Here is an 18,276-nt window from a genome sequence, read left to right as displayed (position 1 = left end):
AAGGGTTAACATCCGATCCACTTCCTGATGAGTCAGTATAAGACAGGTGAATAAAGACGACACATGTATAGCTTCCATGTCAGAAGAAACAAGGGTATAAAATCATACTCAGTACCAGATTTTGAGGTTTACAGTATACTGAAAATTGAAAGTGATGTCTCATTGATCCCTGAACTGGAATCATTTAGGAGCAGCAAAAGGCCCAGAAAAGATAGATGTTAGAAGTTTGCAAGCATAAAAGTGGACTTGTTACCTGGGTGGAAGATATTCAGCTCATGTTTCAAAAATCAAAGGTTCACAGTTTGTGAATAAAAGAAGATTTTATATGTGTAATCTCCCAATCAATCAAACCTAGATTGTTAAATTCTAACTAAGTGAAAGGCATCTAATCTAGACGAAGAACCTCATTCATTTTTCTTCGTTACAACTTATTTTGAGGAAGGGAGCTTTTTTTTTTTTGTGTATTTTCACAAAGTCCACTTGATGTTCTGGTCTAAATTGTCTAAAAAGCCATAGTTCTAGTCTTGGATCGGAGCATGGCGAAAATCAAGATTATGAAAGGAAAAAAGGGTAAGAAAACATCATTAACCAATTAAAACATCTTACTCCTCCTTGTTTGCGACAACCCCCCCCCCCCCCCAAAAAAAAAACACAAAAACCTCTGCAAAGGTCTGGCCTTTCTTGATCTTCATGAACTGCAATCCTGGAAATTGGCAGCAATCATTAAAACCCAACTTCACTAACAGTCTTCCTGGAGTGGAACAGCTGCTGAGACTCCTTGCAATGAGCAATTGCTCCTTGAATTGACATCTCGATATCTGAACTTGCGCTGCTGCATCTCTTGAGAAATTGCAACTCATGGAACCCATCTGAATTGCTTGAGCATGAAGATGAAGAAGAGACAGATGAGGATGAAGACTTGTTTGTTGAATGGCGTTTGATAACCACTGACAGCGATCTCCTATGGTGACCGACGCCATTCTCAGCATCGTTGTCTTTGTCAATGCTCCTTGTGATGCTTTTTGACGTCGAGCATTTATCCTTCTGAATTTGTCCCAACGGGGTTTTGTTTGACTCTTTTATAGAGTTATTCATGTATTTCTTGGCTTTTGAAATCGATCCTTCATCTGCATCCTTTGTAGCCGTTGTGCAGGGCTCATTTGAACTACCAGATTTACTGAAAATAGACTTGAGGTAAGCCCTGGAAGCCTTCTGCTTTAAACCAAGTAAGGAGTGCTTGAGCTTTTTGGTCCAAGACTTATTTGGGTTTTCACCAATGAAGCCACTGACTTCAGTTGAATTGTCCGAGATATACTCTTCTAGGCTCAACTGATCTCTACTAGCCCGGAAAGATTCTGAGGGTGAGATATTGCAGGATTCAAATGGGGTATGAGAAGTGGGTGTCGGGGCAGTAGTGTTTAATGGAGTGCTATAGCATTCTTCAAAGATCTCTTTTCTTGTATCATAAGCAGAGCCGGAGCTTTGCAGGAGTTTTTCTACCATTTGCAAACGTGGGGGAAAGTGAAGAGGAAGGAGCTTTCCTTTGTAGAAGAGCTCGTCAGCTGGGGAAGTTGTATGCTCTCTTTCTTGAGAGCCGGAAGACATTTGGAACTCAAACTCTCTGTTGTGCGGAGGGGAGCTAACAGAATGGCATGGGAAGTTCGAGTATGAGCTGATTTCCATGTCGATGAAGTCATCATCTGCATGATCACATGATGGGAGGTTCACGGCCATTTCAACTCTTTATTGTTAATCTCTCTCTCTCTCTCTCTCTCTCACACACACACACACACACACAATGAAGCAGCTTATCTTTCGGGCGGGGGGGGGGGGGGGGGGGGGGGGGGGGGGAGCTGAGCATTTCGAGGGGGGATGACGGATAGTCCTCCCTCTAAAAGCGTGGATGAATGGAAACAAATAAACTGTCGGGAATAGTCATAATTTTTATAAATCTTCGAATGCGTCCAAATATAAGACGCAGACAAAATTATGGGATTTTTCTAATGTCTCAGCACTGACCCTTGTCTACGTCTCTCTTTTATTGTGGCTCATTGCCTTTTCACTATTGATATTTATGATTAACAAATGGTAAGAGTGCCGTCTTGTTCTGATAAAGCTTCTTTTGAAGGAGTTAAATGAGAACCAGTAATGGTTTTAAAGTGAATTAGGCAGTATTATACTCTCCCAAGCTGTTTTCTTTCAAAGCACTTTGGGGTCATCATCAATTCTTGATTATTTCTTGTGGCCATATGCCTGTATTCCTTATTCTCGACTGTCACATAGAGGCAACATCGCCATCAAATTTTAAGGCTAGAACACCCACATGGAAGCAAGGTAAGTATGTAACTTCATATTGTCAACAAGAAGATAAGACTCATGTCTATTTTCAATACCCACAGGCGCGAAACTACTTTTTCCTCGGTGTGTTAGCCTGTTAGGGTTAGGTTATGAGTTAAGTTCGTCTTGAGAGAGGGCTCGTCGATTGACAATACCAAACTCTAATTTTGTTGGAAAAAAAAAAAAAGAAAAACTGCTTGAAGTGTGATCTGAATGATATCCCCAATTGCATCAAAATGAAGATTTGCTAACTGAAGTGCCTCCATGCCTCCCAACAAGACAAATGGATTCCAATGCTACTTCCTGTAAAGTGAAGTGTTGTCTGCTTTGTAAAGTTGTTTTGAGTTCGAACTGACTCTACACTCTACATCTATTTAATTAAATATTTTACTTCTTGGGCCACACATTTAGTGAGAGTCTGATCCACATGTAAGAGAGAGTGTTAAGATATAAAATAAATAATAAAATCTCTCTTTCTATCAGTTTAAGCTTTTGAGACAAGTAATGATTTCACAGCCTTGTGTGGCTTATTTGCAGGAATATCACTCATTTTGGCTGTAAGAAAATGGAGAGCTGTGGTTTTAAGAAGATGGCTTTGCTGCTGCTCTGTCCGCTTCGTGTGAAATGGCAATCATCCTACTGGTTGTTGTGACTACATGTATTGTCTCTAATAGTGCAGATTGATTGTACTACATAATCTAAGTCATGTCTGGAATAGCTTAGATTATGGCTTTCCTTGATTGATCTATATATCTTATCTAGAGGAAAAATAGGAGAAAACACACGAAATGTTTGAGATGGGTGAAGTACTGCACGTATCTGATTTTAAATTTGATCAGGGAACTTGGTAGTCACAGATTAAGAGAACGTACCTGAAAAGTAATACATATTTCTGGTTTTTTATGCAGAACTCTCCAAGCCCCTACGGCTATCACTATCAGCCACATTCAAACTTCGAACCTGTTTATAGCTTTAAACATGGCTTCTGCACTTTCAAAACATAATATTTTATTCGTCTGTCTCCGTGCACCAGAGATAAAAAAATTTAAAAAAGAGCATGAACTGGGAAAAAGTCTTCCATTCGATTGGAGGAAACCAATACTAAAGAACGACTTTATACTTCGCGTGCTTTTATCACTTTCACTGGATACCTGGGTGGGTTTGTTTTACTTTTTTGTTAATTTTTTTTAATCATTTATCAGAAATTTGTTTGATCTTCTTCACGATTATGCTATCAACAAATGCATCTGCCCAATATTCAACAAACCTTTTTTTTTAAATTTGTTTTTATTTTTACGTCGGAAACCTCTCATGGAGTCGTGCAGAGTAAATTATGATCCTGTACACCTCATTTTGAGAAATTTCTCTATACGGAATTGGTTATGGCATGGGGTCCTTTGGACCCACCCCTATAAAGTAAATTTCGTTCTTGTACACTGCATTTTAAGAAGTTTCTCTTTATGGAATTGGTTAAATCACTGATTTTTCACTAAAGTTTTGGCCTAAAATGATTATTTGCATCCATGAAGTGTTGAATCTTAGATCTTGAAAATGGTGATATCCCAAAACCAAGACCTTCACCACTTGAGTCAACCCCTTCGTGATATATTCATCAAACATAAAAATATTTTTTTTTTTTTTTTGCTGATTACGTAAACAAGATGAGATATTTGAAATGATTGAACTTGTTTTGGTCTAAAATTATTTGGATTGGGATTAATTTTTTTAAAATTATCAGTTACCAAACGTTTGACCTTACTGAAAGCTTAACACAATGATAGCAGAGAGACAGAGAACCAACCTACGATCCGACAATACATGGTGGGGAATGGAAATTCTGGATGGAATGCTTGCGCAGCTCGAGACTTTCTTTTTTTAATTGCTTCTTCATTTGACACACACCACACTATGTTTGGCATTCTCTCTTGTACAGACACGTCTTCAGCCACTGACAATGAAATAATTAGAACCTTCCATTCTCAAGAACGAGACATTTAGTTAGAGTTGTATTGTTTCTGTTGCATACACAAGAGATTAAACACATCAACTCCTATTATTTCATGCAAGTTTTGTAAAAGTCTTTTTAGTTGTGTTCAGAGCATGGTATGGTGTGTATCAGGGTATGGCTTAGCTGCAAAGCAGTTAAGAATGACTGATTTTTTAACAAGTCCCCACTAAATTTTCCCTAAAAAATCTAGAGCATTCTGGTCAGAAGTGAAGATAATAGTAAGTCGTAACTTTTACATAGCAAATAATGGATGAGTCAATGTGTTGGATGAAGAGTTTGCAGGGATAAATACTGCCTAACAAAAGAGAAAATTACAAGCAAAGGACAGCCATACGGCCCATACATGCATCCATCTAAATGACACACCACCACCCAGGAAAGCTGGATGCTTAGAGTAGTAAACTGAATGGTACAAGGATAAACCAGTAGAGCAGACCATTGGGGGCTCCATTGCCAGGTATCCAACCAGCACCAAGAAAAGAATTAAAATGTAACAGCACATATACAGTTCCGGGCAATGTGTTTTGGTAGTCAATTTACAAACTGCCTTTTGAAGGGATTTTGTGCGAGGGGTTCCCACCCAATAGCTTGTGTACCCTAGTGCTGAAAGCATGAAACCCTCCACAATAATGATGTTCTACAAAGATAAAACAGATTTCAACTTCTATATCCGGAAACTTCTCTGACGAATCAACATTTTTTATATCCGCAAACTTCTCTGACGAATCAACATTTAACAGAGACCTTAAAAACTCACATTTCCGTCCTTTGTTTCTGAGTGAGAAAGCACGACAGGCCCCCTTCAACACCAACCACCTTGTCCAAGGAGACAATTGTGGCCACATTCTCAACTCAAAAGTAGGCAGTCTTGGGAACGGAGTAAGATATGGCAGAACAACCCTTACAATTATATAAATATATATATATATATATATAGAGAGAGAGAGAGAGAGAGAGAGAGAGAGAGAGAGAGAGAGAGATTATAAATAACTGTTGACTAACCCCTTTTACACGAATGTTGCACTTGAATGATGCAAGCAGAAATCATCCTTAAGGTTCCACATTTACTTCCATACAAGCTTACTTGATTTGTTTAATACGTTCCTTAAAACAAGATACAAGTTTGAGAATCTACAGAAGAATGAAAAAAATAGAAACTGTATAAATTGCTACAAGGAAGTTACAAAGAGAAGCTTGATATCTAAAATTTAGCTTCGTAGAGACACAGAAATGTATATCGTACTTATACATATGCTTGCTTGTTTACTACACTTGGGATAACAGGATAGCCATGTATGCAGTAGAAGGTTTATTTGCTTGTTGCCGAATCGCCAGCTCTTAATTCTCTTTCAAGCTCATCGAATTCCCAGTCACCAATCTCCTCTGCATTGTAGTCTTGACCAACCTTCCCAAACTCGGACTCCAACTTCGCAAGTTCTGCTTCAGTGTCTAGCATCTGCTCTGCCATGATTGCAGGTGATCTTGGCTGTTTGTCTTTCTCAGCCTCTAGTGTTTCAGTACCCTGCATTGGAGGAGGAGATGGAGCTTTCTGCTGCTTCTCAACAGATTGAGTTTCAGCCTTTGGGGTTGGTGTCTCCATCTCTAAGATTGGTCTCTCAATAGACTCAAATTCTGCTCTTAACTTTTCAATGTCATCAAAAAGCTCCTTGACCATCAAATCGTCTTTCCTGGATTAAGGGAGGCCAAGTAAATCACTTTAAAGGAAAAACGGAGGACACCCCCCGCCCCCCCCCAAAAAAAAGTCAATGAAGCAAAAAACATAACAGGTGAAGTCATGGCCATAATATTGAACCTGGAATGTTTCCCTTCCTGAGCATAATATTGCTCCTTCATGTTATCCACTACACTGAAGGTGGTTATGATCTGACACAAAAACAAATCAAATAACATGTATAAGATGTCTATTGTTTTTTTCCCCCTTCCATTCCTTTCTTCACAAAGAACCAGATACATAGAAAAAAATGAAGGCGTAGCTTCATCCTCCCGCTCCATCCCATTTTTATCAATCCAATCTCTTTTCTTTTCTTTTTGTTTCATCCTTTCTCTCTCAATTTAATGACGTGGAACTCACCAATGCAGGGCTTTTCAGACCCTCCCTTGGGGATAAACCCCAAATACATGACCCCCCCACCCATTACATGTGTTCCGGATAATCCAAGAAAACTCCTAATGTGAAATCAAACCCAAGATGTCTGAGTTACTGCTGGGATTTGAATCTGTAACAAATCTTGGATTATCCAGAGTTGATGGAAATGTCGTGCATATAATAAACACTTGTAAGTCTTAGCTTATTATGCAACCCCATTCATGATGCTTAATCTGAAGCAGAATTGGTATAGGTGAAAAGTAGTTTCAAGCTTTTGCGTTTTTAAAAACCAAGCTGAAAGATGATAGCACGGAAAAAAAATTAGCCGAAAGGTAGAATTTCCAATACAGTTAAAGAGAATCCATAAATGAAGCTTTGATATTGTAAGCATGAACATATCAATATCTTAGTACTGTGAAATAAATTACAGCTTTTAGTAATTTGTACCTTGGCTTCATAATCCAAATATTCCTCCTCGAGATTTTTTCTTGGGTTTAATGCTTTAGAATCCTCATTATCCAAAGTTGATGCCTCCGCTGACCTGTCTCATCAGTAAAAGAATTAATAAACTGCGTTATATAGGTCATAACAATCTCAGTGCAACAAGAGGCATTACCCCTCACTCAAATTCTTTAAGTTATCCACAAATTTTTGAATACAGCCGATTGATGGCCCCAACTCTTTCTGCACAAGGGGTACAAGTTGGATTAGAGCAGGGGAGAAAGTGAGAGCTTACAACTTTATCCACTACTTTAGGTTCCATTGCTGGAATAAATCTTTTTTCTTTTTTTTGGATAAGTAGACTGGAAAAAATCTTTATTATGAAGAATATTAACACACCTTGTAATTAGAAAGGAGATGAATGGCCAAGTTAACAAAATAGTCTTCATGCCTCTCCAGTTCATCACTAGTAAATGCAAGAAGGAATAGTAAGTAACCATGCATGAAACATATGGAAGAATAGGAAGTAAGGGCCACTGCATTTAGCGTCCAATGGGTACGACAGTTAGAAATATGTATGGAAAATGCTTAAAAAGAAAAATTCCCTGGTGGGCATTACTCAATAGTCAATACACTCAGTCAAGGTACATACTTGACCTGCTTCTCCTTAGTTTCTGCATGCGAGCATTGAAGAACCCAAGTATCTTCCAGAAAATTAATCCATGTGCTGAGAACATCTGCTTCTACCCTAGCTGAGGCTATGGATTGGGAAAGCTCATCTTCCTATAAACATTTTACATAGGATATTTTGGGTATTTGAATGGTAAGTAGCCAGTATAGATGCAATGCATAAAAATTATGATCACCATAAAACAAGAATCCAGACCTTCGTTTTCAAGTGAACAACAATCTGATTATTAGCTTCCTCAAACTGATCTCTCTCTTCTCTGGCATTGCGAAGGCGTGCATGAGCAGCAGCCAAGGAAATGTTAACCTACATCACATGCACCGGCTTAAAAATATTCACAATCAATGACTTATAAAAAAAATTCAGAATCAATGGAGGGCAAGAAAAAAGACAATAATAACAAGGTTACTAAAATGACTAAAAAAGGGTTGACAAGCCCTTGTTGATTGACTTTCAAACTTCTTTGAAACTACTCTAAAGACAAGATTACGGAATAGTGACTTTGGTATAAGATTGAAGCCTTGACAATGTTAGAGGTATTTGCAAAGCATGTATTTAAGGCATGAGTTCTCATCATAATAAGTAGTCCCATAATAGTTATAAGGCAGATTGTTCTTTGGCAATTTTAGACATTAATAACTTTTTCAATAAGTAAATATTAATTAAGTTTTGAAGACTGGTGTGTGTGATATGTTACATTCCATGATTGAAAGAGCGAGCTTTGAATACAAGTTTATCACAAAGGAAAATGTTCGTATTTGTTATACAAAAGAAACAAAAAGAAAAGTATATTAAAAGCATCCAATGGTATAAAAAGTGCAGAAAATGAGATCAACTATTATAGGTGAAGAGAACCATTTTGACAATTGGATTTAAACTATTGAAGAGATGGGTAAAGGTCGAGTTTCATGTGAGAAGAGAATCAAACATGACAAGAAAACTTCTCCCCGTAATACAAATAATAGTTTTTGACAATAGAGAGGGGGAAGAAAAAGAAAGCAGAAAAAACCTTTTTCAATTCAGCTTCAAGATCATCTCTTTGTGTTTCGAGTTCTGCTATCTCAGCTGCTAATACCTGGAAACAAAATTATGGAGTTTTTCTCCTAAAACAAATTGGAACAGGAAGTGTAAAAGCCACAAGCTTGTATCAAGCATGGCCTTGTACCACATATCTACCATAAAGCATAGGAAGATCAGCAACACAAAGGAAGCTATACTGCTGCTAACTGTCAAATAAATCTTCAAAGCATCCACCCACCTTTTATATGTTACACAACTATGTGGTACCATTAAGTGAGAAACATTATGAAAGCAGGCAACATGATGTTTTTGATAGCGAGAGATGCATCCACATAGATGGAGATGTTCTCAATAATTGTAAAACAGCATAAACCATTAAACCATTTAAATGTCAAAACTTGTCCACATAATAATTTCTATATATACATAAACACATATAAATGTGGATGTGCACACGTGCGTTACTTCAATCTTTTAATGTTTTTAATACTTTGCATGACAATTATTTCCATATAATTTTGAAGTAATTCTCATCCCAAAATGGAAATTAAATGAGAAAATACGAAGCTTTCTTTAAAATTATAAAAAAATAAAAATAAATAAATAAATAAACCTCATGATACTTGCTTTTCTGAGTGTTACTGATAACTGTAGGAGAATGGTGTCTTTTTCTTATCTCTTACAGTTCACTGGTACCAGAGAAGAAAAATGCATTGCTGTAGAAGCAAGTTACCTTCTCTCTTTCACTAACTTCACTTGCTTTGGCTACACGAACTTTTAGTGCCTCCTCTTTCTGTAATCTGCCAACAGGGAAGAGAACGAATAGTTTGAAACGTAACAAAAAAAGAAATAGTGGATTAAATACAAAATAATGCCATTAATTATATTCAAGCAATCAGCTAGTCATTTTTTTTAGATGAGCACCAGAAGTGATTGTAAAAGGGTCCAGGTTTGCATTGCATCCTGTTGGTTGGTATGGTTGGGATTTCATGAAGAACCCTCCAGGATCCCAATTTAACATTTTTTATCGGTAAAGAAAAAATATTTATAAGGATAATAGGCGTGGTCCAAGTACACAGAACGTATACAAGAGATAACACCTAGTCAAGAACTAGATATAGATACAAGGGAAGCATTGAAGCTAAGCCCATTGAAATCTATAGCAATTGCCCCAAAAAATAAAGTATTGAAGAAGAAGATTTTGAGATCGTCCATGGAGTGTTCCGTATCTTCAAAGTTTCAGTCATTCCTCTCCCTCCAAATGCACCACATAATACATTTGGAGACCATCATCCAAAATGCTGCAATCTGCGGGATGTCGTATAAATCTTTCAAGCTAGTGAAAAGATTAACCACCCTTTCAGGCATAACCCAACTCTACTAAAGACATCATCCCACAAGGTGCAAATTCACAATGAAGTAGCAAGTGATCCACTGGCTCTCCATTCTTATTGCACATGCAACACCAGTCAATTGTGATAAGTCCTCGTTTCCTTAGGTTGTCTATAGTCAGGATGTTCCCCAATGAATTTGTCCATAAGAAGAAAGCTGCCTTGAGAGGAGCCTTAGTCCTCCAAATACTCTTCCAAGAAAACAGATTGTCCTTATTGCTAGAGATGGCCTCATAGAATGAATTTCCTCTTCCACTTGAGAATTTCAATGCCTCTGGCATAATGCTAGTGACTTGTTATGAAAACATGGCATTATGCTTTTTATGCCTTTTGCCAAACTTAATTTTTAAGATAACAGCATAAAGTGTTTTAATAAGTGTTTCAACAATATAATAACAACTGAATGAAAAACATCTTCCAGCGCATAAGTGCAGTAAAATTTAGATTTGAGGTCACGAATTTTAAGTATGATTTCTACCTATGATCAGAAATACGTTTTTCAGCTTTTGTCGTGGAACTAGCAAGAGATTCTGATAAGACCTTCAACTTGTCAACCTGCTTGTAGGAATAAGACAATAGAGGTGACAGTAACTTTTGAAAACCTTTAAGGAACGTTAGCATTACTGATTAATACACATGCAAATAAAAAAGAAACAAATTAAATGTAATCAATTCACACTACGAGAAGGCCACTTAAAATATTCAGACAATCTAATGTCTAAGACATATATAGCCAAGACTGCAGAATTGACGAGTATATATCGTGCCAATATGCTTTTTGATCAAGCTAATGTGCAATAGAGAGATTACCCATGTATGGAACAAGTCTGCACTCATCTTTTAGTCCGAGAGTTCTTCCTTCTAGCAATGGCACATTGCTTTTTCCAGACAACTATGTCAGCTTGTGCCGAGCACCACTATCAAGCCCTTCAAAATCATTGACCTTTATACTACTCATGCAATGTGCCACTTATCATAAAATTACTAATTTCATTATCTTGTTCCAATTCCTTAGCTCCTATATACATACAATGACTAAAAATTATTCAACCTAGTAAAATTGCACCCATATATGGTGTGTCACAAAATCAATTCTCAGAACTTGCAGTGTAGCACTGCAGGTAAACCTAAAAGACCCGAATACACTCACCGAAATCAGAAACTGGGACTGTAGCCGTAAAACACAACAAAAGCACGGTATGATCTATGTTTGAGAAATGTAACAAGCAGTGGTCCAACAGCAAGAGAGAAGCATACCTTTTGAGCATGAACCTCAGGAGTATCTCCATTGTTTAGAAATTTCTTTTTCAATAAGAGACCTTCCAATCTGGAACAAACTCTAATATGTGCAAGCGCTTCTTTTAGAGCCTGCACAAACATATTTTTTTTTATAAGTTAGAGCCTACCACAAACATGAAGCAACCAAGCTCCATTTTTCATAGCTTCCCACTCAATAAAGGGTAGAAAAGTTTTTTTGCTTTCCAGAACACTTATTAGCATACACATCAAGAAAGAAAGAAAGATCCGGATTCAATGAAAAAAATTTTGTATTCAATAAGATTGGCCTATTCACAAAAAGCAGGCTCACCTCTATTGTTGCTAAAGTTGTTTCTTTGGGTGCGTTTGCACGGCCTTCATCTAACTGCTTCTGGGAAGCTGCAATTTCATCAAGCTTTTTCTTGAGATCAATGGCTTCAGCATCCATTCTGTAAATCGAATAAATTAAGAAAGAAAAAAACTGTTAACTTTGTTCCTTTTGCTTTTCTTTTTTTCTTTAATACATATAATATGAGCACCAAAAGGGATGCAACCCAAGAGATAAGCACCAATGGGGGCTAGCAAAGTAACAAGAATAGAAATAAAAGGGAACATGCTAGTTGAAAAAGGAAAAATAACCAATACAAAAGCAGCAAAAAACTTGTAGGCAAACAGGAATTGCATTTGCAACAGATCACTTTGAGCAGCTGAGCTGTTCTGTCCTCACCTTCCAAGATCAGCATTGACTTTCAACCCTGTAATGGCACCTTGCGCAAATTGAAGCAATTCCTCCCGCTTCACCTGCAAATGAAATACACATCAATAAACTGTATGTCACTCAAAATCACAAGGAGAAGAAAAAAAAAGATAACTCTAAATACTTTTTATCGAGAAAGGGGGTGGCGCCACAAGAATTAGTTATCAAAATTAAGTACTTCTGTAACATTTGAAGTAACCTGGGTTTTTCTTTTCTTTCTTCTTCTTTTCTTTTTTTCTCTATTGGGTTATTTTTCCTTGACCTAGTTTTTATTCTTTCTTCTTTTTCTTTTCCTTTTTTTTTCCTTGGCCTAGTTTTTAATATTGCTGTTGTACTTTTCTATAGGAAAAGGTTTACTTCCTATCAAAGGTGACAAAAGAATTACAGGAGTAGAAGTATAAACTACTCTTCAACCCAGCAGACTTGGGGATGATTTATTTATTTATTTGGTCCAAGGGAAGTTGTAGAAAGGTAACACAATATACTTTTCCAAGCACTAGATGGCCAAAATCCCTTCATGTGTGCATGTATGTATGTAAAGCACGCTTCTTACATTTTTTTTTTTTTTTATAAGGTAAATTTTATCCAAAGCACAAAGGGGCACAACCCATATACACAGGGAGTATGCATTGGGAAACACCCAACTAAGGGATGAAGAAGAACACAATTCCCTAAAATTGAGAAAGCTAGGAGCCGACACTATTGCACGATGCCATCCATACATAAGGAGAATTGAGCTTATGGCTCTTTTTGTTTTATAAGTAAAATTGAGCTTATGGCTCTTAACACAGTCCACTCACAATCTTCAAAAGTCCAAGGATTACATTCCCACCAGATACACCGCATCAGACACAAAAGGGAGCTTTTCCAAATCTCTAAGTAGCTATGGCTACTAACAGAACTACACCAACAAGGCATCAAATCCAGCACCCACTGAGGCATAACCCAGCTCATAGGGGCATACTTTGCACATAAAGAAATTAAACATTGAAATGGTGGTTTTCTTTTAAATTTAATGTTTGTTTATATGTATTTACCAATACTTCATCTTGGTAGCTTGAAAAAGCTTTCGCCAGATCCTGTATGCTGCTCACTATTGCATTATGAACTTCTGTTCCTCCAGTAAGACAGAGCCTGCAGGTGATAATATTGTAGAAAAGATTCAGATCTTCTTAAGGATGAACACAAGTCAATAATTATGAAAACCTATACTACATTTGCCTCAAAAGAGCAAAAGAGAATACAAAATTGAAGATTAAATAAATCCATTTCCTCATCATGTTAAAATTGAATTGATTGAAGATTCTTGTATACACCCTGTGTACTTGGCTACACCTATTTTTAACATTTTACATATAAAAAAGAATTGATTCAGGATTTTTTAATTCCAGTGAGATACTAAATAAATGCAGGAACTTCTCTCCCATAATCCACCACAAGCTGCGATGGTGAGAGGACTGACCCAAACATTTCCAGGAGCAGAGAAACTTCATCTTCGACTGGTGCTTCAAGAATCTGAGGCACAGAAAAGAGTTAACCTGTGTTAACCTCCATAATTAGCAATTACAAAACATAGAGATTTTTTAATTAGTGTCAACATGAAAGGAAAAGTGAGCATTGTCTAAATATTGAGAATAAAGGCATACGCTAGACTGAAAGGGCCCAATGGTATGGCTCACTATTTCCTTTAATCCAATATTTAGACAGACAACAAAAAACCCCGTAAATTAGCAAACCATTTAGGCCTCAGGGAAAAAATTGTAAATATTTGGCAAATTTTAATCTTCATAGATAATAGAATCATCATGCATTGATTATCCTTCATTGAACATGATCAGACTTCAAAGAATTTCCATATGCACGCATGGACTCACTTAAACGCTAACCCAATTCTTGACTGCCGAGAATTGAACACAATTGGCATCCTAACTAAATCATAAAAGTTTTCCCAATTCTAGATAGACCACAATCACAAATCACCCAAAAACACTAAAACTCATCAAACAATTTACAAATATTATGGAAACATCCATTGTAAATATACTAACCTCTACTTACTAATCAACAATTACTAGTTGCATCTCAGTATTTCAATGTATCTTACAGTTTACTGGACCAAAAAAATAAAGTAATTGTGGAACTTTGACATAATTTCAACGTGTAACAGCATATTTTGATTTCCTATTTCATTCATTTTTCTTTCAATAGTGCGCTATTCAGTTTTCTTTTAAAAAAAAAAAAAAATCTTGTTTCTACACCTATGCCCGGCTGCTTGAGGCTTGCGTACCAAACTCTTGACTTTATAAATAAAGCTATAAGCACCTTACTGGCACTTCTTTCACAATACTGAAGTTAGTTTCAACTGATTCTCAGCACATTTCAAGTAAAACTATATAAATGCTTGAAGTTAGTTCAGTGTACCATAGAGATTATTATGCCCTCCAAAGCCTGACTCTGAAGAAAAACATCACGAAAATTCATTGGCTCACCCCCAAGATCAGAGTCATAATACAGCACCTATAAGAGGAAAAAATAAATTAGGAACAATTATCTAAACCCAAATAACAACCAATTACCAACTGTTGCACACGAGAAATCTCACCCTAACTTGGAACCTTGCAGTCATGCAATGAGCATTTAGGATATTAAAATGTGCAAAAACATGACTCATACTGGTCCGAAAAAATTGATGAAATGATAAGGTTTTAGAATAAATAATTGACGAGTACAAATTCTAATCATCATAGCATGTATGAGGACAGAATCATGGTCATAACAATTATCGTGGTCAAGCAATGTAACAGCTAAGGCATTCGATTTTTTATTTTCTGAATGAAGTAATAAAACAAAATAAAACAAAAAAGTTCTAAGTGAAGTAATGAGAAGTTAAGCAATAGAGTGTGCAATGTGAAACACTGATTCAACATAATTCCCTTTGGATTTCAAGGTTTTCATACTATAAATAAAGCTGAAAAATACCAATAGGAAATGGTAACAACCACCGATTTTACCAATAAAAAAACACCACCGATTTTAATGTGGGAAACTCAAAAGTTTCCACCAGCCCAAATAGCCCTGCGGCTGATGAGGAAAAAATCAGGGCCATCAAAATTCATTACACAGTCGGTCCAAGAGGCATGATCGCCCTTAAAATGATTTGAATTCCCATTGTAAAGAAAAACAAAATGAAACTGCTTATGATAATATCATAGTACAGCAATCCTAGCATTTATAGATATTAGATTCAAAAAGAGAAAATGAAAAGAAAAAAAGTTGGGGTGGTGTGTTTAGTCACCAGAGATGGTCGTTTTGGGCTATCCTTTCCTTCATCCGAAGCAAGATGTTGCTCAAGGGTCTTTTCTTTATCTTCGAGGGGAGCTCCAGATAATTTTTCAATATCTTTAAGCACGACCAACCATCTTCTCAGTAACTGAACTCTTTCAGCGCCAGTGCAAGAAACTGCTGCTTCTTCCAGTCTTTTAATGGTCTGTTTAACACTTCTAAAATTCCGGGTCCCCTGCATATAAGTGCAACTTAACAGAGTCGGATAGAGCGTATCAACCGGAATAAATGCGTTTTTTTATTGTCTGTAGCAAAAAACTGTCAGAAGTGGTAGGTCTCGCCAACCACTACGAAAACCACTGTGTGAATTCAATCATGTGCTCTCAGATGATTATATTCTGCGCTATTTTCGATTAACTTCCTAATACGAGTCGCCTCAAGAATTTGGATGGAAACCCAAAACACCCAATAAGGCAATCCACTCTTTCAGATACTAAAACCAGATAACTTGAAAATAGCATGTATTTTTTTTTTATATAAGTAACATGAAAATAGCACGTATGTATGTATTACATCTAAATGGAACAAAAAAATAAATTCGAATCAAACGAAAAAGAAAAATGCAAGAAAGTCAGAATAGATAGATAATAGGAACAATACTATGCGATCCTGAAGGATTTTGGCGCCTCCAGCTACGGCTTGGCCGGCGTGTTGAACGACGGAATCGGCGTAGTTCTTGACGGTACGGGTAAGGTTGTTCTTGTTGCCGACCTCTACGGCCTTGCTAACCGCAGATCTAAGCCACGACATTTTGACCCGGAGTCCCAGAAATAGCCGAGAGATTGTAAATCTTGAAGAGGAAAGAAGAAGAAGAGAAGAAGATGACGATGATTATAAAGTGATAGCTAAATCGAGCATGCAAGACGCTTTGGGAAGGTTTAGGACACTGGACGACGGAGAAATTGTGCAAAAGTCTTCAGTTTTGGAGATTTTTGGACACTGGGCGAAGCGGTCTGCGAGCGACTCAAAAGGATCATAGGATTAGGCAAGTTTTGTAGCCGAAGCGGCGTCGTTTTATCGCTCTGTGGAAGCCAAACGGTCTGAACTGCACACTACAAAGTCCACATAATAATAAATGGATCTTATACCATTTTTTTTTTTTTTTTAAACTGAGCATTAAATTAATAGATGGTTTCAAGTTTAAACGCTCGATTTTGAGATAGTTGAGATATCGTTTCCCATCACTTCTATAAAAGAAAAAGTTGAGATATCGTTTCCCATCACTTCTATAAATAGATAGTTTAAAGTTTAAAAGCTCAATTTGCTGAGTTTATCTCTTGCAGTGAATGTTGCAAGCAATAAAACCTCCTATGTATAGCTTTGTGTATTTTTCACATAATACTAATGTTTAATCTAATGCATTTATCTCTTAAATGGTTTAATGGTTGGAATAATTAATTCTGATTGTGATTAATTTTGGTAATTCAATGAATATAAATTCCTTCCCAAATAGTACAGATGATAATGAGACTGCAGTAGTCTTGTTTGAGTTGGACCTCGGCTTGCCATATTTGTTATAATTGATAAATAATATTTGCAGTTATAAAATACGTAAGTGTTGTATATATTTTTTAAAAAAAATGAATAAATATGAGATACATATGAAAAAATTAATTTTTAATAATATACTTTACTCTTTTTTTAATGGAATGTGCGGCACTTACATAACTATGGGTTATATGTAGCATTATTCATAATTTATTTAAAAAATTCAATCGAAATAGATGTTCAAGGGTTATAATATAAACAACATTTAAATTTGCAATTGAAAAATTATTTAACTACAAAGAGATATCACAAAAATAAAGCCCACGAGTTAACATAATTTAATATATCATATGCAACCCTCACGGTATAGCACAAGTGGTAATATTCTCAGTCTTGATAGTATGTTCTAGGCCTGCAACTCGGTCTGAAATAAGTGGGTTTAGGCCCGGCTCAACCTAACCAGGATTATTTTGAAGACCAAGTAGATTCAACTTGACCCAATCAAAATAAAATCGGGTCAAACCCGCATAACCTGACCACAACAGGAATCTATTTATTTTTCTTTACTCAACGTTAGAATTCATTTGTTCCTTCGTTTTCTCAAGAGCCAAACAACTAAAACCACCATAGAGTCCATACTCCACAATAGGAACCCATTTCACTTTTCCTTACTCAACATCAAGATTCATTTTTTTCTTTATTTTCTCGTGAGCCAAACAACAACATCCACAACAGATTCTATTTAAATATAGAAAAAAAATCCACAAATTACAAATTTCATAAATTTGAAGACTAATTGAACCAAAAATACCCATAGAACTCCACAACAGAGTTAGGTGTCTCGACTACTTTACTTCAAATTCTCCCATGCAAGACATCAAAATTAACAGTCGGCTATTTTCGTTCACCATTCCTACCTCTACTGGAACATGTAAGTACCATTCCTTCGTTTTCATCAATTTTTCTACAAGACTATAACACCAATTGCAACTCCTTTTTTTTTCAAACTCCAAACACACAATTGATTTTCGATGGGACATATGGTTGTGCCAACTCTCTTGGAGAAAACATGTTCTTTGTTGATTGGTTTTATGGAGTTATAGCATCGTTGAATATCTAGCAAAAGGAGGTGAGAATCTTGTTCCTTGGTTTTGATAATGCCGGAAAAATTACCTTGCTGCACATGCTAAAAGATGAGGCGCTCTAGGTGAGGCATTTAGGTCAAGTGGTAATGAGTGATTGAGGTCTTGACTATAGGAGGAATGATTGATGATTTGGCCTATGTGCCGTTTGCAGCTATGAATAGAATGGATTGGCGAGTCGAAGATGGAAGGCTAGGTTCTCATCCATTCATGGGACTTGGGTGGCTAGGGTTTAAGAATTGAAGATAATGATGTTTTTATAGTCGGACGGGTTGATATCCAAAACACAAACTGTTAC

At 36.6% G+C, this 18,276-nt stretch overlaps 2 protein-coding genes and 1 long non-coding RNA gene across 3 annotated transcripts; 1 reads left to right on the top strand and 2 right to left on the bottom strand.

The window, feature by feature from the left end:
* Window positions 1-584: 584 nt before the first annotated feature.
* Window positions 585-3,400, bottom strand: LOC122301356 (probable membrane-associated kinase regulator 4). The gene is made up of 2 exons (XM_043112641.1): window positions 3,210-3,400; window positions 585-1,700 (listed from the first exon to the last, which is right to left on the bottom strand). The coding sequence occupies exons 1-2, from the start codon at window positions 3,223-3,225 to the stop codon at window positions 724-726; spliced, it is 993 nt and encodes a 330-aa protein (XP_042968575.1). The 5' UTR covers window positions 3,226-3,400; the 3' UTR covers window positions 585-723.
* On the top strand, window positions 1,867-3,237 carry LOC122301357. The gene is made up of 2 exons (XR_006240176.1): window positions 1,867-2,334; window positions 2,875-3,237. It is a non-coding gene; the product is annotated as an uncharacterized LOC122301357 (long non-coding RNA).
* A 1,925-nt stretch (window positions 3,401-5,325) lies between the features above and the next one.
* Window positions 5,326-16,334, bottom strand: LOC122301354. The gene is made up of 18 exons (XM_043112639.1): window positions 15,949-16,334; window positions 15,302-15,523; window positions 14,428-14,523; window positions 13,469-13,521; window positions 13,044-13,140; window positions 11,977-12,050; window positions 11,581-11,698; window positions 11,250-11,360; window positions 10,471-10,547; window positions 9,335-9,401; window positions 8,591-8,656; window positions 7,780-7,887; window positions 7,546-7,676; window positions 7,293-7,359; window positions 7,069-7,136; window positions 6,900-6,993; window positions 6,159-6,229; window positions 5,326-6,033 (listed from the first exon to the last, which is right to left on the bottom strand). The coding sequence occupies exons 1-18, from the start codon at window positions 16,096-16,098 to the stop codon at window positions 5,655-5,657; spliced, it is 2,049 nt and encodes a 682-aa protein (XP_042968573.1). The 5' UTR covers window positions 16,099-16,334; the 3' UTR covers window positions 5,326-5,654.
* Between the last annotated feature and the right edge of the window lie 1,942 nt (window positions 16,335-18,276).

The sequence above is a fragment of the Carya illinoinensis genome, chromosome 2 (assembly GCF_018687715.1).
Source record: "Carya illinoinensis cultivar Pawnee chromosome 2, C.illinoinensisPawnee_v1, whole genome shotgun sequence".
NCBI lineage: Eukaryota > Viridiplantae > Streptophyta > Magnoliopsida > Fagales > Juglandaceae > Carya > Carya illinoinensis.
Note: the sequence above shows the minus strand (reverse complement) of the source record. Positions and strands in the feature narration are given on the sequence as shown.

What these genes read in the sequence shown, in the direction of transcription:
- LOC122301354 (XM_043112639.1), bottom strand. Translation starts at nt 16,098, where the DNA reads ATGTCGTGGCTTAGATCTGCGGTTAGCAAGGCCGTAGAGGTCGGCAAC. An exon ending in TTGAAGCTGAATTGAAAAAG is followed by an intron (nt 7,888 to 8,590) that starts GTTTTTTCTGCT and finishes CATGTGATGTAG; the next exon opens with GTTAACATTTCCTTGGCTGC. An exon ending in ATTTGGATTATGAAGCCAAG is followed by an intron (nt 6,230 to 6,899) that starts GTACAAATTACT and finishes TTTTTGTGTCAG; the next exon opens with ATCATAACCACCTTCAGTGT.